The following is a 22,159-nucleotide window of genomic DNA, read 5'->3' as shown; positions in this document are numbered from 1 at the left end:
ATTCCATAGGATTTTCTCTATAGATAATTACACTGTCTGCAAATAAAGATGATTTTCCAATCAAGATTTTTTTTTCTTATCTTATTATACTGGCTAGGACCTCTAGTACAGTGCTGAATAGAAGTTGTGAGAATGAACATCTTTGCTTTATTCCTGATTTTAGGAGAAAAGCATTCAGTCTTTCACCGTTAAGTTTAATGTTAGCTACAGGTTTTTCACAGATGCCTTTTTTCAGGCTGAGGAATTTCCATTCCTAGTTTCTGAGGGTTTTTATCAGGAATGAATGTTAGATTTGTCAATGCTTTCTCTGCATCTATTAAGATGATCACATAATTTTTTTTAGTTTAATATGAATTACATCAGTTGGTTTTTCAAGTGTTAACCAGCATGCATTTTTGAAATAAATCCAATTTATTATTTTTATATATTGTGGATTTAATTTGCTAAAATTCTGTTTAAAGTGTTTTAGTGTGTGTATTAATAATACTGGTGTATAGTTTCCTTTTCTAGAAATGTCTTTGTTTAGTTTTGGTATCAGGTTAATGTTGACCTCAAAGTGAGTTGAGAATTGATCATTGGTATCTGCTCCCTTTTTTCCCCTAGAAGTTTATCAATTTTACTGATCTCAAAGAACCAGGTTTCAGTTTCACTGATCTTCTCAACTGTTTTTCTATTTCCTATTTCACTGATGTCCACTCTGATCATTATCATCTTCTTTCTTTGGCTCTTTTGGATTTCATTTGCTCTTCTTTTTCTAGTTTCTTAACTTAGAAGATGAGGACATTATTTTAAACCATTCTTTTCCAGTAGAGGTGTTTAGTGTATTTCTCTCTAATTATACATTTAGCTGTATCCCACAAATTTTGATATGTTGTGTTTTCATTTTATTCATTCAAAATACTTTCTAATTTCTCTTTCCATTTCTTCTTTCATCCATGGGTTATCTAGATGTGCGTTTTTAAGCGTTCAAATATTTGGGAATTTTCCAGATACTTTTCTACTGACTTCTAATTTAATTCCATTGTGGCCAAAGAACCACATCATATGCCAGGCCCTGTGAAAAGTGTATAATATGCTTCTCACTTAATCATCTGGCTTCCTCCAGGAAGACTGATCTGATAAAAAGTGAGTCAGGAAAAGGTCAGGCTGAAAAAAAGTCTGCCACTAAGAAAAATAATATTAATAATAACTATAACAACATAAGCCTACATGCCAGCTAAAACTTAATTGAGAAATAACAACAAAAATTAATCTTAATGCTGAAATGTTTATGGATGAACTGCTGTCTGGGATTTGCTTCAAAATAATACAGGGTGAGGAAGAGTGGAAATGGGAAGAGATCAAATGAGACTGGCCAGGGGTTGAATTGAAGCTAGACGATAAATTCATGTGGTCCATTAGACTTTTCTACTTTTTAAAACACTTAAATTTTCCCATAATGAAAGTTTTTTTTTAATTTAGTATTAGCATTTCACTCAGTGAAACCTTGGGAAAAGATAACAGTAGCTTAAATTGTTCCAGAGAAAGGACCACTAATAGTGCCTTCTACATGTGTGTGCAAAGAGTCTGCTTATAAATGAGAGATGACAAGTGTATATATAGGATAAGTATGAGTCAACGTAGTTTGCTAAAGAAAAGTGTGGGTTTCAACAAAGTGAGCAGGTTACAAAAATATTCAGCAAAATAAACAGGATGATAACACCATGAATACGTATATTCTATTTGTGTCACAAATATCTCTCAATATACAGTTGACGGTTGAACAATGAGGGGGTTAGGGCCTCAGACCCTTCATGCAGTGAAAAATCCACATATAACTTATAGTCAGCTGTCCATACACTGGTTTCCTCCATATCCTGGGTTCCACATCCTCGGATTCAACCAACTGTGGATCATGTAGTACCACGGTATTTGCTGTTTAAAAACTTCCAGGGGCTTCCCTGGTGGCGCAGTGGTTGAGAGTCCGCCTGCCGATGCAGGGGACATGGGTTCGTGCCCCGGTCCAGGAGGATCCCACATGCCGCGGAGCAGCTGGGCCCGTGAGCCATGGCCGCTGAGCCTGCGCGTCCGGAGCCTGTGCTCCGCAGCGGGGGAGGCCACAGCAGTGAGAGGCCCATGTACCACAGAAAAAAAAAAAAAAAAAATTCCAGCTATAAGTGGATTGACAGTTTAAATCCATATTGTTCAAGAGCCAACTGTATTTCAAATTTTTCTTCTAAGTCAATTTCATCTGCTATCAAGGATACTGCCTAGCACATTTTCTCATTAAGAAGCATCTCCTTCATAACCAATACTATTTTCAAAAATGTACTGTTCTGATAACTATAACACAAACTGTACTCTTTCAGTTTCACCACGCAGTGAGGAAAACAATGCTTCCTTTTAGTCTATGATTTCTACTTTCATTACCAAATGCAGAGTTTTATGAAAAAAATTACACTGAAAAATTAAGAAAATGCACTAATTATTCTTATCATATCATAAATGGAACTTCATTTGACAAAAATATATCAGATGCCTACCACATGCTTCGTGTTAGGCATACAGCAGTAAACAAATAGGCAAGGTCCCTAAGGTCCTGGGCTTTCTGGGCATCTAAACACCTACCCCTCCCCTGTCTACAAATACAGAATCAAGGTCCAGAGAAGTTAAATGATTTTTGCCCATGACTGTACACTTCATCAGTGGTTAGACTAGGGTAAACCAAGAACCCAGGTCTCCGGATTCTCAGAGCAAGGTGGATTTACATCATAACTTGAACTGGCTTCACTTTATACTACATCCTCAGTCCACAAAATATACAGCGCTCCATTTCTAGGAATGTATCCTGAAGAAATAATGATTAAAGCCCAATGAGTCCCAAGTTCCCTAAGTGAATAATAACTTCATTATCATCACAGCGAAAAATGAAACCTTGCGTTTAAAAGGCACTCATCCTTGAAGAAAGTGCCTAACACTCTAATGGATCACTGTAGTACCCGGCTAATATTCTATTAGGGCAGCAGGTATTCAGTCTGGAATACACATTGTTTTTGTACTATTTTTAACGGGTGGAGATTCTTTTTAAAATAAACTGGGAAATGCATGCAAAATTAATGAAACGTTCGTAAATAAGTAAAAGCTCCCCAGGCTTGCCGAACGAGCGCACGGTCACATCAGCGCGTTCCCGAGCGTCAGCTCCTCCCCTCCAGCCCACGCTCCCTCCTCGCCCACTCTGGCCGCGCGGGAGGGGAGATAATGGTGCTGGCATCTCCCGCTCAATTTCAATTCTCCCACGCCCTCGGCAGCCCAGCTCGCCAGGGTTTCCACCTGCGCGACCGTCGGTACCTCGGTCACGCCGGCTGTCGGCACTTAACCTTCGCCCCCGCCACGCCCGCAGCCAAGCCGCCCTCGGCCCCTGCACGATCCGAGAGCCAGGAAGCCCCAGGCGCGTCCTCGAGACCCCAGGCCAGGGCCGGGACTGGACTGCGAAGGCTGGGCGGCGCCGCGGCTCCCGGGGTCAGAGGCGCCTTGGCAGCCACACCCTCCAGCTGCGCGGTGACAGCTCCCGCGGCTGAGGCGGGCCGCGCCGACAGGTGCAGCCTCCTGTGCCGCCCCGCCCCGGTCCCGGCTCAGGTCCAGGCCCGCCGCCCTGAAGCGCCCCCACCCGCCCGCCCCCTCGCGCACCACCTGTCTGGCCGCTCCGCGCGCCACCGGCGGCGGACGACCCGCCCGGGTCCCGACGAGCGGCCGGAGGGGGCAGCCCGAGACCCCGGGAGGATGAGAGCTTTACCGGAGGGTGGGCCCCACGCAGGCGGTGTCGGTGCTCTGGATCTCCTGCAAGATCCGCTCGTGCTCCGGAACGGTGCCCAGACCTTCGCCGCTCTCCGCCATCTTGGCTGGAAGCTGAGGAGCCAGCGAGGCGCGGCGCCGCGAGAACCGCGGGGGCGAGCGGCCTGTGGCGCGAGCGCGAGGGGGCGGGGAAAGGGGCGGGGCGGGCAGAGCAGGGGCGCTCGGGCGGCGTGGGAGGTAGCGCGCTGGACCGCGACCAGGTGTCGGGTCTTCACCCATGCGGGAGGCCAAGGTATTGCCGGGGGCGGCGAGGAGTGGAGACGCGTCACCTCCACTTCTTGCTCGGCACTTGTCCCTAGTTGCTGTCTATTAACTGGCTGGGCTTTAACATAGATCCCTGTATTCTGTGTGCCCGACCCTCTCCTACGCGCTGGGGATACTTTAGTAATGAGGGAGGTCGACAATCTGTAATAAAAGCTACGGGAACGTTTAACAGGGAGGCCTGAGGTACTCTGGGTGGTGGAGAGTCAGAGAAAGGAAAACGTGTACTCAAGAAAAGCAAAATGGTGTGTGGGAGTAAGATTTATTTTAGGAATGAGCCAGGAAGATCCCAGCTGGCGACTGCTATTAGTGGATTCCTGTCCCTGCCCGCGGGAAGTCCACAGAGGCCAGTCAACTTGGAAATAAATTATAAGCGCCAGAAAAAGTAAATGACGTAAAACTATGACACCTTATGGCAAAGATAAAAGTGCAATGTGTGATTTCACGCCAAAGTCCTTGAACCCAAGTGCCCCCAAGTTGCTGTGGCTGGGATAAGGCGTGGAAGCTCTTGAGAGCAGTGGGCATCAGCAAGATGGGAAAGAAAGGCAGGTGGCTTGGGCAAAGGTACTAATGTAGAAGAGTTCTGTTTAGTGAAGTGTTTGTGGGACGCTGAGTAAACCGGTTTGTCATGGTCAAAGCAGCGACTGAGAAGGTTAATCAAGAAGAGAGTACAGGGGCTTCTCTGGTGGCGCAGTGGTTAGGAATCCACCTGCCAACGCAGGAGAGACGGGTTCGAGCCCTGGTCCAGGAGGATCCCACGTGCCACGGAGCAGCTGAGCCCGTGTGCCACAACTACTGAGCCCATGAGCCACAACTGCTGAAGCCCGCGCGCCTAGAGCCCGTGCTCCGCAGCGGGAGAGGCCACCGCAATGAGAAGCCCGCGTACCACAAGAGAAAGCCCGCGCGCAGCGACGAAGACCCAACGCAGCCAAAAATAAATAAATAAATTTTTTAAAAAAGAAGAGAGTACATACCTAGCCCTGAGGGACAAATATTTTCTGGTACCCATTAATCCAGGGCTCTGAATGTCCCTTTGAGTCAACCAAGCTCTTTACTATACAGCTGTGTAACTCCTTCAGTGAGCTTTTTCTAGAAGCTTTTACTACTTCCATCCTCCTCCCACAAAAATCCTGGGAGATGATATTGCATGATAATTAAGAGCATGAGCTCTGAAGACTGGTGTCTTCAATTTAATTCCCTGGTCCTTCACTCCACATCTGGGAGTCCCTTTATAATTCAGTTTCCCCATCTGTAAATGACCATAATAGTACTGTCTACCTCATTTTGCTGTCCCATGTTGTGTTAGCTTTCTATTATTGCTGGAACAAATTATCACAAACTTAGCTTAAAACAACTCAAATGTATTATGTTATAGTTCTGTAGGCTAGATGTCTAATACGGGTCTCACTGGGCTAAAATCAAGGTGTCAGCACAACTGTGCTCTTTCCAGAGGCTCTAGGAGAGAATTCATTTCCTTACCTATTTCAGCTTCTAGAGGCCTTCCACATTCCTTGGCTCATGGCCCCCTTCCTCAATCTTTCAAGCCAGCAATATTGCATCTCTCTGACCATTCTTCTGTAGTCACATCTCCCTTTGACTCTAACTTAGGCCAGAAAAGATTCTCTGCTTTTAAGGACCCATGGCATTAGGTTTGACACAACCCCGTAATTCTGGATAATCTTCTATCTCAAGGTCTTAACATTAATCACATCTGCAATATCCCTTTTGTCATGTGAGGTAATATATTTGCAGATTCCAGGGATTAGGACATGGGACATTGTGGGGGAACCATTATTCTGCCTGCCACACTTAGTAAGGGCCCAATAAACATTACTAACATATATAAATGTCCTCCTTCCTATTAATGTGAAATTTTTGCCCTCCTTGGAAACTTCAACTCAGATTTATCTCCTTCATAAAGATTTCCCTAATGAACCACAACCTTCTTCACTGTCTCTAGATTCAATTTAGCACATATACCCATTCCACCAACAACTGTTTTAAGAGTTTGCACTTGTTTTGATTAGTTCCTTTTTATAATTTGAATTTTGTTTGTTTTGTACAGTTGACCCCCAGGGAACCAAAACACAGCTGACCCCAGTGCACACTGGCTTGGAAGACTAAGGAAGCTCTGCTACATCCAAATACTTATTCTACCAAGAAACCCTATCACAAGCCTGTTTCCACTGTCTTGATGGTACAAGAGAATCCAGATCTTCTCTGGGTAATCTCACTTCCTCAAGCTGTGAAAATATACAGAAAGAAAAAAAAGAAATCTCTTCCCAAGTCCACCAGCACTTTCACACCATGTTAAGGTCCTTAAGTTCAGAGATGACTTTTTTTTTTAATTTTGCAATTTCTTATAGTTCCTCATAGAGTCCTGCACATGGCTGAGAGTTGGAGGGTCTTCAAACCAGACAATGCTGAAGTTCTGAAGCCATTGGAAAGAGTTCAGGATGAGTTAGAAAGGAGCATTCCAAACAGGTCTGAGTAGGTAGGAGTTTAATTAATCCATTATTGGTAACAATTAGGAATTAAAACAATATCAAATTGTAAAAAGTTTCATCAAACTTGCTCTTTATATGTTGACATTAAATATAACATCTTATAATATTGTGTATTCAGTTGCCTTAATAGAAATCTGCAGCACAAACAAAACGTTACCTCAAATTCTCTGATGTTCACTTTTATCAGGAGCTTCAATGCAAGAAATGATATTTATGGACTCTTGTCAGAGGATATAAACTTCATCCATTCCTCTGGTTATTTAAAATTTTATCCTTGGATGGAGCCAAATACCTGTACCTAGACCCTAGTGTTTTGGCCCTTCATACCACTGTTTTTTACTGAGTAGTAAAAAACTGAATTTTTTTTCCTAGCAGACTGTGTCCTCAATTGCTGAGGCACCACCACCTGGTGTTAGCACATCGGAAATGCAGGTTCAGCTCTTGAGAGGGGAAAATAAGCCTTTTGAAAATTGAACCTGAAACCAAAACATAAGATCCGAGAACAAATTTTTACTGTCCTACAAAGAGAACAGAAAGCCAGTTCTCTCTGCAGGAAATGGCAGGCTATCTTAGCTCAGATGATGAGCAGGGCCAGAATTCATTGTTCTAAAGAGTAAAGCAAGGTGAGGAGACATATGGCACAAGTCAGCTTCTTATTTGGCAATGCCCCATACTCGTGGGGCATTCCTTTCTGGAGTGTTCATTACCCAGACCTTTTCCCCTTCTCTTCTCCAACCCTGATGCCATCTATCTAAACCCAGCTCCAAATGCCCCTGCCCTGGGAAGCCAGCCCTGCTTACATACTCTTCACTCCTGGCCTGTTTCAACACCTACCCACGGAGATTACCTCAACGTTAAGTGGCAGCATCTTCCCCTCAAGTCAAGTCAAGATGGAAGGAAGTCCATATACCACTTCTCCTTCTGAAACAACTCTTGCTGGTTCCCTCTGTGACTTCCGAGAGTTCCGTTAGTACCTGAAGTTTTTTTGCTAAGAATTTAAAGCTAAATGTCCTAAATAACTAACTATGTAAATTTTAATTATGGACGTAGCTATAACAAACACATTTATGTCAAAAAAGGCCTAAAGTGCTACATTTCTAAAAGGCTCCAAAACGAAGAATTTCAGCCGTAGTCCAAAATAAAAACCATCATAGCTGTTTACCGAGCACTATTTGCTAAGCCCTTTATATTATCTAATTTAATCTTTACTAACTTAATTCATAATTTTTTTTGGTAATTAAATTAGTACTAATTTTACTAAAATCTAATTTCACCCTCTGGGGTACTTTTGCTATCTCCAATTTAATTTGAAGAAACTGAGACTTAGAGAGATTAGGTCACTTGTCCAAAGCCACACAGCTAGTGAGTTGGAGAAGATGGAGCTAGTAAGCTGTTCCTGTTTATCCTGTTAATAAAAAAAAACAGATAAGAAGACTGTTCCGATGTTTTTTTACCCAAGGAATAAATGACTTAGTCTGGTCTGAAGAGGTTGGGAGCGGTAGGGCACACTGGAAGACTGCACATGCATGTTGAGTTATTTTGGGGGCAGTGGATATTGACTTCCAGAGATCTACCCAAAATCTCTCATCAGGACTCTGGGGAGGGAAAAGATATATCAGGAAGACTGACAGAACAGGAGACGGGCTCTGTGTCCGGCAGGAAACTAACCAGCAAAGTAAGGGTTTGTTCATCTTAATCATTAATGACTTATACTTTGAGCCACTTGTCTACAGACTAATAAACAATCTTGGGAAAGCCCCTCCCTCAGAAGGAGGCTGTAGAATGCAGCTGCCCTGGTCTGGCATTTAAATGTTTGGGTTCAAATTCCAATTCATCTCTTACTAGATGTGGGGCCTCAGTAGAGTGACTTAACTTGTCTAAGCCTCAGTTTCTTCAAGTGTGAATTGGGAGCAATAATAGTCCCTAGCTCACCAAGTGGTGTGGAGATTAAAGGAGATAATATATGTGTAATGTTGCATGAGCATTGGAGATGAGGATTATCCAACATTTGTTATTAAATCAGGAAGCCCAGAATTTAGCTTCCTCTTTGGTAAAATAAAAATAAAAACCAGACATAATATTGTTCTTTCTTTCTAACCATTAACAAAATAGCCTAATTCTGTATCAGAGTTCTCTGAACCTGAACCTCATTTTTTTTTCTGAATGCTCGATGGGAGGAAACTGCCTGAAAGTTGTTCCTGTTGTGGCTGGGGAACCAGTGCCCTGTCTTTGGGTTAGACCCTTGGTTCTGGATCCACTTTAGTGAGCCCTCCGGATCTTGCTTTAAGTCAAGGGTCTCTTCATTGTCCTTGGAGGCACACACATCATGGTGCCGAACAATCAGTGAGTCTGTCTCCATTTCCAGGCATGGGACAATGTCTGTATAGTTTACTACCAGCCCAGTTACTATTTGTTAAATAAATAATCCACATGCAAATACTTCTCATGTTAAGCTTAATGTTGTAAAAGCATGTTTCATGAGGTAGGGTACAGCTCTACAGAAAGATTCCCTTTCTCACTCCTAGGAACCCTATAGCAGACTTCCTGATCTTTATCCTCTCAAGACTTTGCTAATATCATTCAGATGTTTCTTAAAGAGTTTAAGAGCCTTTGTTATATAATTGCAGAACTTTATCAAAATGTAGAGTACAGGCAGTCTTTATATATTGGCTCTTATCAACTAACCCTTCCCTGTGCCTTTTAGCCACTCTTTGGGGCTGTCTTGACAGCTGCTTTCCTCCAAGCTTCTACCTTGTTAGTGCAGTGACCCCAGGTGGCCATAGTCTGTAAGTGCAAGAGAATGTGAACAAAACCCAGCCAGGCCTGGGAGGATTCCTGCTGCAAAACTGTGTCCAGGAATCTGTTCCATATCCCACAAAGGAGAACAATAGAAGGAAATCTGAAATTGAAGCCAAATAAAATCAGTTTTTCTGAAATATGGGCCAGTCCTCAAAGAAGTTCAAAAGTAATTAGCCCCAGGTTCTCTTCATTCCACAACTGATTTTATTGAATGCCTGCTGTGTGCCAGGTTCTACGCTAAGCTCTCAGACAGAGCTGGCTCATCCATGCGGGGCCTAAGAAGTTGCTCTTGGCTTAATGCTCTGCTATCACCATCTTGTAATTCTTTTTTTTTTTTTTTTTTTTTGCTGTACGCGGGCCTCTCACCTCTCACTGTTGTGGCCTCTCCCATTGCGGAGCACAGGCTCCGGACGCGCAGGCTCAGCGGCCATGGCTCACGGGCCCAGCCGCTCCGCGGCATGTGGGATCTTCCCGGACCGGGGCACGAACCCATGTGCCCTGCATCGGCAGGCGGTCTCTCAACCACTGCGCCACCAGGGAAGCCCCTATCTTGTAATTCTTAATAATTTTTTGAACAAGGAGGCCTGCATTTTCATTTTGCATTGGTCCTGTAAGTTGTATCACTAGTCCTGCCCTCAGAACGATGTCCTGAAAGCACCATTACATTGCTCATCCGAAAGCTAAACATTTTAAAGTCCACTGAGCAATTAAAGAGCAACAGTATTTTCTCTGAATTCCATTCTCTCCCTCCTCTCCCCACGGCACCCCAGCGCCAGCTTATAACACCATTTTCTCTTCTCTTTCCTCTTTCTTTCCTCCTCATTGTTGGCTTTTTATTCCTCACTCTTTCCCCACTTAGCTTTTCTTTATTGCCTTTCGCCCTCTCTCCCTCTCTTCTCACTCGTCCTATTTTTTTTTCTTCTCTCAGCAAAAAAGGATTTAGAAATGTAACTAATGTAATGTAATGAAATGTTAATAAAGATAATAATAGCTGACATTTACTCCCTGGACCTCCGTTTTGTAAAATAGGATCCCTGGACCTCCCTATCCTTCACCCTGATTTGTTACTCTTCATAGCACTTATTACCGCTTTTTAATTTATTTTTAGCTCTCTTCACTAAAATGCCAGCTCCCTGTGAGCAGGGAGTTTCCAGGTCTCTTGATCTTGCTATATCAACAAGACCATTGCCCATCCTCCACCACTGCCTGCCACATTGGAGATGCTCCATAAATATTTACTTAATGAATGACTGAGCATTTGCTATGTATGAGCCACTACATTAAATACACATAATGCCTAATTCATATAAACCTTTCAATAGTTCTATCAGTAAGTAGTATAGAGGCAAAATTTGAACACATGTCCTTCTGGCTCCAGAGCCCATTCATTTAACCACTAAATAAACAGAACTGTCTCCCTGCTTGGAATACTTAGTTCCCAACATTAAAAAAATGTTTTTTTAAACTTCTCTCTAGTGTTCCACTGAAGATCAAGCAGCTGATGGTATTATTTAAGTGTTCAGTGAAAACGCGGCAACTACACAGCCCACTGTCATCAGGGACCCCAGGCTTTCCTGAGGTGCTACGGACGTGGCAGGCCTCAGTCATAATTAGGCCCACAGTTATTCCTGAACAGTTTCTCTGGATTCCATTTTATATCCACAGCATGCTGCACACTATACCACTCCCATTAGAGATTAAATGAGGTCATGATATTACATTAGCGTCAAATATAAGGATTAGTAAATAGGATTTTGAAAAGGGATACCTCTCTCCCCTGAATATTAGGCAACCAAAATAAAATTTACATTACTCAATATTTTCCCCCTGCTCAGAATTTCAAGATGTTGTGAGTGCTTGTTTACTTCAACACTCTAAAGTGTATATTATATTATGCTGGAATATATATCCCAGATGTAAATTAGACATAATTATAATAATAATAGCTAAAATATTGAACATTTACAATGTGCTAGGCCAGCATTGTGCTAAGCACTTCAAATACATTTGAGATAGGTTTTATTATAATTCCCATTTTATAGTTTCAGAAACTATGGCCAAAATCAAATAACTAATAAATGCTAGAGCTTTGATCTTAACATACTTATTGAAATAAGATTTAATAGAAATCTTACATTTCTGAAGATAAAAACAGCAAGAGCATCCTAGAATGTCTACAGCTGAATCTAACTAGTTATATTTTTTAGTCTGTCATTCTAAGATTTGACTGTGTTTACAGTTTAGGTGGTTGTTTTTTGTTGTTGTTTTAATGTTTTCTGTTCTTTCCTAAAAGCATGTTATCTTCATTCTTAAAAACATTAAAGTCAAAGAAATAATAATATCCTGTTTGCTCTTAAACTGTTAAAACCTCATGGTCAGCTTTTGGAAAAGAGCCCGAGAGAGTCTGTGAGTACAAGTGTAAAACAATTATGTTATCATAAAACAATTACAAAAATTTCTTCTGGTACGTCATCATGTACAATTCCCTTTTCCTCCTATTTTTCCCAGCCCTCGGCAGGGCTTTCTTTGGATATGTCCTCTTTTTCTTCCTCCCACTAACACTGCACTGCCCTTCAATCTCTTTATCTCAGTCTCAGCTCTAGTAATAAGACACACTGTAATTTCTGAATTCAAATTGGTTCAGACATGTTATGATTTCAAGACCTGTTCTAAGAGGCTAACAACACACCTGCAGGAGCCTAAGAGGCATAATGAGCCCAGGCTATATCCAGGTATGAGAGGGTATCCATGGGGGGCCTCGCTCTAATGAGCGAGGCCTGGCAGCAGGAAGTTCTAGTGTGGATATGATCAGTGTAAGGATGCTGCTCTACTGTGTTATCCTAAGACCATAGCTACCATTGCTATTCGATCAGAACCACTCTCAACATGAGGATTCAGAAAACCACTACCAATGCATTGGAATTGATATACTACTAGTTGAAAGCTATTAACTATCCTTGTTCAAGGAAGTTGGTAATGCTGAATAAGGCTGAATAAGGTACTAGTGTTGTAGTTTCTTTTTTTTTTTGGCTGCACCATGGGGCATGTGGGACCATAGTTCCCTGACCAGGGATCAAACCCGTGCCTCCTGCAGTGGAAGCATGGAGTCTTAACCACTGGACTGCCAGGGAAGTCCCTGTAGTTCCTTTAAGCATGGCTCCAGAGAGCCGGTAAGCCTACCAGGGAGAGGCACGCCCCCTAGAGGCAGCAGCTGGCAAGGAGTTGGGCATATCTAGGCCAACTGGAGGAACTGGAGTAAAAATCAGAAAACCTAATAAGAATGAGAAAGTCTAGTGGAAATTACCATATGGTGGTAGCATGATAAAAACAGTGATGCCCAGGGCAAAAGGATTAGGGTAGCAAAACTAATTCCAGACCCCACCTGCTCATGAGTTTTAGCCTACCAAGCATCTGCCAGCCAGGTGATTTTGAATGCCCAGAGCAAAGCCATGCTAGGACAACACAGGCACTAGCGGCAGGCCTTTTTTTACATTTCTCCCTTTTCTTTGAAATTCAGTCACTGTCTGTGTGGCTAACATCAAATTCCAATTTGCCACCCTGGAAATTTATTCCCCAATTCAATTGTTAGAGCTGCCTGAGATGACTTTATTGGGTATTTCATTGGCAACACAAGTAAACCATGGAAAAAACATAATGTCTCAACTCGCCCCTAGAACTATCTCTTCTTTAAACTTAACACTTGGGGCAGTGGTCCCATTTCACACAGAGATGAAAACAAAACACAGGACCTCAGAATCGTCTGATTCTTGTCCACTTTTCCAGCAAAACAGAAAGAAGACCAAAGGAGTTGACTCAAGGGGCCCACTGGGAGAGTCAGGCAGGAGACAGGATGGGGAGCAGCCTTGTATGAAGTCAGGAGGTAGGCGGAAGGCAGCCCGGGCAGGTGAATCAGACTACGGTCATCGACAGTACCAGACAACATGAGCCCCGGTCCCAGCAACCCCCTCACGACTCCTAGGTGGAGGAGACCCATTCTCTCAGATGATGGTGGGGCTAAGTGTGCCAGGAAGCCTTGCATACCCTGTTAAAGAAGGGCTGTTGAGCCATCCTTAAATGACACTAGCAGAAATCATCTCTGGGTTTTGAGTTCCTGAGCTCTCTGAGCTCACCTTGCTAGAGAAACAAACCCCACCTGACCCTGATCTGAACACTGACCTTGAGCAGGGCACCTCAGAAACCAGGTGGGCAGGGAGAGGAAGCTAACAGTTTAGGATTTTACAACAGAAAACGTCTGTAGAAGTAACGCCTTTCTTCTGTGACAGGGAAGAACAACTAGGAGAATTCTTGTCTATTTTCTCTACCTCCATTCCCAGGTGCAGGGCTTTCCCTGAGAATGTTTCTCCCCTGTATCCCCAGCCCCATCCTCTCAACGTCCTAACCCTCCCCTCACTGTCCATGCCAGCCCTTGGGCCAATCTCCCTCCAGCCAAACTTCTTTTCCACCCTCTCTGCCTTTAGAACTTGTAACTATTCAAATACTTTAGCCTTCTCTTCTTCCCTGAAATGATGACTTTCTCTCTGGACGACCTTCTTTCTTTTGCCTCGCAAGGTCATCATTAGCTCAGAAGCTCCTACAAATTACTTCAACAAATACTTATCTAGCTACTGTGTGCCGGGCATGGTAGAAGCTTCTGCAGAGGATGCTAAGATATAAGTAAGACACAGCTTGTGCCCTCAGGAGTCTTTAGCCTGAGAATGGTTATAGTATAAAATACACACACACACGCGCGCGCGCGCGCGCATGCATCCAAGTGAGTCAGAATAAATGCCCTGGATTCTTTGGGGCTTCAAAGGATGAAACGCTCACCTGTGGTTGATGGATCAGAACGTTTGAGCTGTACCTTGCAAGATGGGCTGGATTTTGGCAGAGGCAGAAATAAGAGTGAAGGATGATAAAGGAAAGGAACCATGAGCACGAGAAGGAAGAAAATCTCAGGGCTTATTATCAAATAGTAAACACTCCAGTCTGGCCAAAATGGAAGTCCTGTCTTTATTTTCCAACCCACATGAGCTGATTATGTTCCATAAGAGCAGTGAACCAGAAGAGGTGACACTGGAATATCAATGACATGCACAGGGATGTGTAGAAAGGTATCGAATGCTAGCCTAAGAAGTCTTCATCTAATCAATGATCACAGCAACAGTTTAGGAAAACTAACTTTGGTGAATGTTGTCCCAATTAAAGGCTCGTTAGGAGCTCTGTGTCTGTCTTCCAAAATAACATTGAGGTGTTTGAACAGTAGCCTTTGGAAAAGACTGCTCTTACTCCTCATTCAATAACCTACAGACAAAGCTAACAGTGGGCATTCCAGGTCCACTGGTGGTGATGACAGGCAGCACCTGAAGAAAATATCTGTGCTGTGTCTACTCTTGTGATGCTGGGAGAGTGCTGTGACTGCCAGATCTAAACCAATTCTTTTCTTTAGGAAGACCAAGTACAAGACTGGGGATATTTGCCCTCAGAACAGAGGGTAGGACAGATCCAAGAACCAAAGCGGGAAGTCAGGTCCAGTACCAGAGCAAGACTGGCTGATAGTTCCAAGGATGGATGAAGCCTGTAGATGTTGGCCAGGGTTGTGAGACCAGGAGAGAAGGAGAGAGGGTCAGGGGTGAAGACCCAGGGCTCTAAAGCAGCAGTAGCAGCAGAGGCCACAGTCATTAACACACATCCAGGCTCCCTTTATCCCCCCCTCATGTTGCCCTTCAGACTTCTGACCTAGCCACCAGGCAGATGCACAAGTTTGAGAAGATGCTAGTACAGTATAAAGTATGCCCCATTTGGAAAAAATTACCAAGTTACCTGTTAGTGAAAAGCTTTAGTTTCTTCTACCTATTGAATAGGGTAAAAATCACCTGCCCTTCTTCAAGGATGTTCATGATGCTCAGATGAAATGAAGGTGTAAAAGGAACAGTTATAATGGAGTTGTAATTATTTTTGAACTGCACCTACATATTGATAGCCCAAGAATCAACCAATAAATATCAATATCTTCCCATACCCCCAACACTACCCTAGGCCCTTTGAAAAGATTCAGAATTTATTTAATGCAAAATCAAATTTAAACACTTGGGAGAAATTTATTCAGATTTAAACTTTAGGATTTCAAACCATTTTGTCCTGGATCTTTCTGAGACTGAAAAGACAACAGCAAAAAAAAAAAAAAAAAAAAAAAAAAAAAATCCTTTCACTTAATCTACAAATATTAGTCAACAAATATTTATGGTCTGTCACTGTCACATTCAGTGATTGCCATCCTGTTCCCACACTGATAAGTGTCAGGTACAGGCAGACAGTCACAAAGAATTAAATTTTTAAGACTGCCTGTTTAACACAGAGATACAGGGTCTTTCATTTTAATCCTGTCCTTGAACTGTGCAAATTCATCCCCATCTTACCAAAGAAGCTATTTTTAAATCTTATATAGAAATAAAAAATACATATCCGAAAGGTCACCATATACCCAAGAGCAGTAACAATACAAGTAAGCATTCTACGTTTTTTTCCTACAACTCACATCCACTCAAATATAAATGAGTTTCAATCTATTTGGAGTTGGCATGAGGTCCTTTTTGATCACTTGAAAGTCATTTCTATTTTTTAACTTTGTGGTGATGAATCATGAAACAAATACAATGCAAAAAAAAGTGGATTATTTATTTACTGTCATTCCTCGAGGGGTAAAATTTTGAGATTAGGTATGTACAGAGTTGTAACCATTTTTCAAAAATTATTTTTTATTCTGTTTTAGAGAAAAGGATAAAACGAAGTGAATAAAACTACCTTATCACCACTAAAGAAGAAACAACAAAATATAAAGGAGCCCTACCTTAAAGTAGCTTCAATGGGCAGCTCAAAAGACTGAATCTCAGCCAGGACATTCTCATAGGTTTGATCTGGGTCTTCCACCAACATTGCTCCTGATTTTCCAGCCGCAGACATCAGATTTTAAGTGCAAAACAGTTGTAATTTATAAGAGAAATGCAGTTTTCCTTATAATTATGACAAGGGTTCTGTGTTCACTCAGAGTAGCAGCAAAAACTGAGCTCACTGTCTGACCTCATGCTATCAAAATCCTTGCTTCCAAGAATGTTGCACAGCTGTTGCTGTCCTGTCTCTACTTATAACATTTTATTTATTATTAACCTTGACACAGTTCAGAAAGTTCCTGCCTGATGCCTGCTGTATTCAGAAAGTTCCTGCCTGATGCCTGCTGTATTTATTTACTTGTTTCTCAAAGACAGTAACTGCAAACTTTGGTAGGAATTAGAAGAATTATACTATAAAAAGTTATTAAGTACAATCGACTTGTTAGGGCACATATTTTAATGTTATTTATGCTAAGTACACCATTAAAGCTATGCTCCTAGTTATTCCTGCAACTATACCCTTGCCCACAACCCTAAAATATATAACAATCAATCAGAGAAAAACATAACAATCCTATAGGATATAATTTTGAGGTCACTGGGTAAGCACCTTGGTTCCCCCTCTGTTTCCCTTCTCCACACTACTCACTGCTGTGTGAAGTTCCACCATTAGAGAGCCATTCCTTTTTTTGTCTCCTGTTCAAATACAAATGCTCCTGGAAGTAAATTTTAATCCTTATCAGTCATTTATGCCTTACTGTGAGTGAGTTTGCTAGACCCTTTCTGCAGGATAGATTTTGATGGGGAGGGCGAAAGCATGAAGGTGCCAGGACGTTAAGGGGCCTGGCTGCCACTGAGAGGAAGAAAGTGTGCAAGAACTAGAGGCCTAAAATATCAAGGAAAAATGTGGCCGACAGCCAGGCCCAACCCAAGCAGGCCTAAAAAATTAAATGGGTACATATTTCCCATTACCATTTGTACTAGATCTTCCTCAATTCTGAGTTTAACCTCATGCTTTCTTGCCCAGTACAAGAAAGTGGGTATTTAAGGGATGAGTAGGGACTTCCCTGGTGATCTAGTGGTTAGGACTCCATGCTTCCACTGCAGGGGGCACGGGATCGATCCCTGGACGGGGAATTAAGATCCCGCATCCCACATGCCTCGCAGCCAAAGAAAATAAAAAATAAAGGGATGAGTAGTGACATTCTTCCATATGAATCGACTTTTTTAAAGTTTTTATCAGATTTGTTAATAATGCTCCAAAAAGAAGCTGAAGTTCTTTCTCCTCAAAATGTACTATTCACGTAACCACAAGGCATATTTCATAAATTGCATCCACTTTTCACTTTTCCCTGCATCCATACCCTTGCCAGTGCCTCACCGAGTGTCCCTCCATGCCCCAGGACTTTGGGCTTAGCTCATGAGTTCTGCTGGACAATGATATATGAGCTGAAGTGACAGTATGTGAGCTCCAAGCCTGGGCTTTGTAAGGCCTCACATACTTCTCTTTGCCCTCTTGCACCTCTGCCATCACCTGAGAAAAACATGCCCTGGCTAGCTTGCTGGTCCAAGGAGGATGAGAGATGCATGAAGCAGAGTCATCCCAACTGGTCCACAAAACTGCAGGGAGAAGCTTATTTTCCCAACCAGCTGCAGCATTCTGATACAGAGGGGCTCACCCTAGCCCCAGCCAGATCAGCCATGCCCCAAATACCCACAGACACAGGAGCAATAATGAATGATGGTTCTTCGCAGCCACTGAGTAATGGGTCATATGCAGCAATAGCAAACCAATGCAGCATTCTTCACATCAATTCCACCAATAGGCTCAACTCTTAGCCCTAGTTTTCCTCCATGGCAGAATGGAAGAAATGCATCAGGAATATGTCTATCACCATTTCCCCTTCTTGAAGACCTGACACAAAACAGTAATTTTCTATCTTGTATTAAAGTCATTTATGTGCAGGGTTTTTAATTTATACCAAATTATCAGATTATTTAAGAGCAGAATGTCTATTTGATTTGTGTTTGTATTCCCTGTAACACAACACACTGCCCCGTGTAACAGTAGGTGCTCAAGAAATGCTTACTGAATGAATGTATGATTGACAGCAAAGCTACAAGCTAAGAGTTACTTCTGCCTTACGCCCAAGTGTTGGTCCAAGTGATGCAAAAATATGAGACTTCCAGATTGAATTTATCAGACTATGAGAATACATAAATTCATGATGGGAAATCAGTCTAGTCATAAGAGAGTATTGGTCATCACTTTATTATATAGTAGAGAACAACTTCATAGGTAATGCCACATACACATGAACATATATCTGTGATGACCCACCGAGCCTTAAATGTAACATAGTTTAAAAGTTGATGTTTCTCCCCACATACCCCAAATTTTTATTTTTAAAATTTTCATACTTACAGAAGAATTACAAGAACAGTCACATAACCTTCATCTGATTCATCACTTGTTAACATTTTGTTACATTTGCTTTCTCTTTCTCTTTCTCTCTTTGTTTATTCAAGGGGATTTTATAATGTAGGCATATGCTTTTAATACATAGAGTGATAAAACTGTGTTAATTTAAATAGAGTATTTTTAGAACAGTATAATGCCATAAAGTAGTATAACTAATGAACCACCATAGCTTTGACTCATAGTTACTGCCCTACCCTGTTCCTACTACACAGTGCTGTTATCCTCTTCCTGTACAGCCAGCCTCACCAGGAGACTCAAGGTCTTCCAGCCTGTTGGCTTGATTGCCTCCCCCCAACCCCTTAGCTCTCCCCATACCTCCTCTACTCCCACCCCGTCTCTTCTGCTCCTCCCACTTCTGTTAAGTGAATTTTCTCTCTGCTTCTTACTTTCTTCTAAGTGGTGTAAGACAGGCTACAACTTCCTGTTTCCACTGACTAAACCAGCATCTTCCTTTTATTCAAAACTTTCCTTGAGTGCCATTTCCTGCCGGAAGTCAGCACAGATTGAATGAACAGGAGAGGATCTCCTCCCAAAAGTAACAGTCAGAAAAACAACCTCCCCTATCCCATAGCGCTGACAACAAATTCACCAAATAAGGAAAGAAAAGGAGGTAATGGAAAAATTTTAAACAGCCATATTCCAAGATGCCCATAAAAGAGAATGGGGAGTAAGACTGGCATGTTCCCAGTCTCAACCCTTAACCTCACCTCCCAGCTGCAGCTCAAACTCTTTTACAGTACTACTTTCTGGGATCAAGCCTGACCACTGACAGGAGATGATTAAGTAGCTCTAGGCCAGTGGTTCCCAATGGGTGATCTTGTCTCCTCCCACCCCTAGGGCAATGCCTGGAGACATTTTTGATTGTCTCAGCTGGAGGTGGGTGCTACTGACATCCAGTGGGCAGAGGCCAGAGGTGCTGTTAAATGATGCACGACGCACAGCACAAACCCCCACAACAAAGAATTATCTAGCCCCAAATGCCAGTAGTGCCGAGATTGGGAAATCCTGCCCTAAGCAGATCTTTGGGACACATCATCAGGCTATGTGTGATGTTGATATGGCCCTGGTCCTGGGCCCCTTTCTAGGCATTTTTTTTCCTGCTCTGTAACTAAGTCTTTGTTCTATTAATCTGCTAGGAACCCTCTAGAACTAGAAACTGACCCTTTAGAAAAAGTAAGTTTATTATTCAAATAAAACCTGGTTGGTTTTTTGCATTCCTCCCTCACCAAAACTGGAATCCCAGCCTCCTTACTCTATACTGGAACCACCAATGGGGAACATTATGCTCATGGGTTTCATGGGCACAGGTGCCCCTTCTGCAATTTGCAGTCTCTAGGAAACAACTGGGAGCCTGGGGGAAAGGCAGAGGTGGCTAGAAGGTAGAAGGATACCAAAAGAGGTGGACTAGCCTGACAATTCTCACCTGATGTTTAGTTCTGTTAAGAGGCTTGGTGGAATCCGAGTTCCACCCTTCCACCCCTACAGCATACCTTCCTGCAGGGGTAGTTTCCTCACCTTTATAGGTAATTCTCACACCTATATATGTCTTGATGGGTCCAGGAAATAAAAAAAAACTGTTACCTAGGAATAAAAGAGAATTTCTTAATATAACAAAAGGAGGCTATCCAAACAAACAAACAAAACAAAACAAAACTGTTACCTAGGAATAAAATTTCTTAATATAACAAAAGGAGGCTATCCAAACAAAACAAACAAACAAAACAAAACAAAACCTCGTTAACATCTTACTTGGTGACAAAATGTTAATCGTTACCCTCCTCAGTTCAGGGAAAAAACAATCATTAACTCTATTTGAAATTGACCTGGAAGTCCTAGCCAATGCAATGACGCAAGATAAAGAAATAAAAGATATAAAGGTTGGTAAGAAAGAAGAAAAACTGACATTTGCAGAATACATGATTGTATTAAATAAATACAATAAGTATCTAGGAAGTTGATGTGCTGACTGACTAGGACTTGAGGGTCTATTGGGCCACAACTGAAAGTGCTAACAAAATTTTAAATCATTAAGGAATGACAAGGTCCAAGATTTCAGAAAGGCAGAATGAGGATTACAAACCCAGTGGGGCCAGAGGTCAACACTGAATTAGGGGCCTGTAAGATAAGAAAAAGCACAAGAAAATCAGGAGCAGCCTGGATGTGGGAACTCCTGAGCAATTATCTAGAATGACCTTTAGCTTCTGAAGATTACTTTTATAAACTCATTTGGTATGGTAAGTGGAAATTCTAACTTTTAGGGTCAGGGATGATGCCACAGGTAGCAGCAGCTCTTCATATGTCATAATATATAATCTGCCTTTCACCTCTGACTTGCTGCCTTACCATACACATCTGACAGTGTAACTTAAAATATAGGAACACTGCCCAGGTATAATATATGTGCACAGGAGTTTTCCACTTCCTCCCCCATAAAACTCAACGTGTGAGCTTCTAACCCCCACAATGGTGACTTGTATTTCTCTGGTCCTACCTTCCCCTACCTGGTATCTTCTCTGGCCAGCAACTGAGCTCCCCTAGGCCAGACTTGTCTCTGGCAGCTGGCACAGGGAACCATCTTTTTCAGCATCTCTCCACCTCTTCCTTTCTTCCTCTCTGTCTTCTGTTTTAATCTTCAGAGACATCAGGTACTTGTCATTCCTAACCCCCTTGTCATTCTCATCCAAATAATCACTTTGTTACACATGCACACACATTCAAGCATGTACATAAACACACAACTTCTCTAAAACCATAGTATTTTTAAATGGAAGGATCATCTTCAAGCTCTAACATTGAAGGTCAAGGAGATTTTTTTTTTAATTGCCTAAGATTTTTATATGTTGGTAACAGAACACAGAAAAGAGTGTAAACCTCCTGACTTGTAGTCCAGTGTTCCTCCGCTGTGCTATTCTGACTTTTTTTCCTCTAACTCTACCCCACCATGACTAGCATCTTTGGTAAGCAAAGAAATTTATCTCAATCAGAAATAATAAACATATTTTTTAACAAACACCTACATAGCAATTAACATATGCCAGACATTGTTCTAAGAATTTTACAAATATTAATTCATTTAAGCCACACAACTTCCTATGAGGCTGATTATTATTATCTTCATAAATGTATAAATCAATCATGTAATCCAACTGCTAAAAGTCTAGTGCAGTTTTAGGCTGCGCTAATAACAGTACAGAGTTCAGCGCACAGAAGGCTAAAATTCAATTGTATTCTGTGGTCTCCTTCTGTTATTCACTTGGCTCACTCCTTTACTTCCTTCAGACCTTTATTCAAAAGTCACCACCTCAGTGATGCCTTCACTGGAAACAAAATCCAACATTTTAACTTTGATCCAGAACTCTCTATCACCACTACTTCCTCCAATGTATTTATTA

General features: G+C 42.2%; 1 protein-coding gene across 7 annotated transcripts in view; it reads right to left on the bottom strand.

The window, feature by feature from the left end:
- The window catches only part of EXOC6 (exocyst complex component 6), a 216,631-nt gene extending 200,178 nt beyond the window's left edge, over positions 1 to 16,453 (bottom strand). For 3 of the 7 annotated variants that reach the window (XM_055081379.1, XM_028480931.2, XM_055081381.1), the window contains exon 1: positions 3,773 to 3,855. Coding sequence is in view for 4 of the 7 variants with exons in the window: in XM_055081380.1 (XP_054937355.1) it covers positions 16,246 to 16,358 (113 nt within the window). In the remaining 3 variants the exon portion in view is untranslated. Of the gene's footprint in view, positions 1 to 3,772; positions 3,910 to 16,245 lie in introns of those variants that run through there. The other 4 variants (XM_055081380.1, XM_024121372.3, XM_055081382.1 and 1 more) reach the window with 3 other exon arrangements.
- Positions 16,454 to 22,159: the final 5,706 nt, after the last annotated feature.

The sequence above is a fragment of the Physeter macrocephalus genome, chromosome 20 (genome assembly GCF_002837175.3).
Source record: "Physeter macrocephalus isolate SW-GA chromosome 20, ASM283717v5, whole genome shotgun sequence".
Lineage (NCBI taxonomy): Eukaryota > Metazoa > Chordata > Mammalia > Artiodactyla > Physeteridae > Physeter > Physeter macrocephalus.
This window is presented reverse-complemented; position numbering and strand designations above follow the sequence as displayed.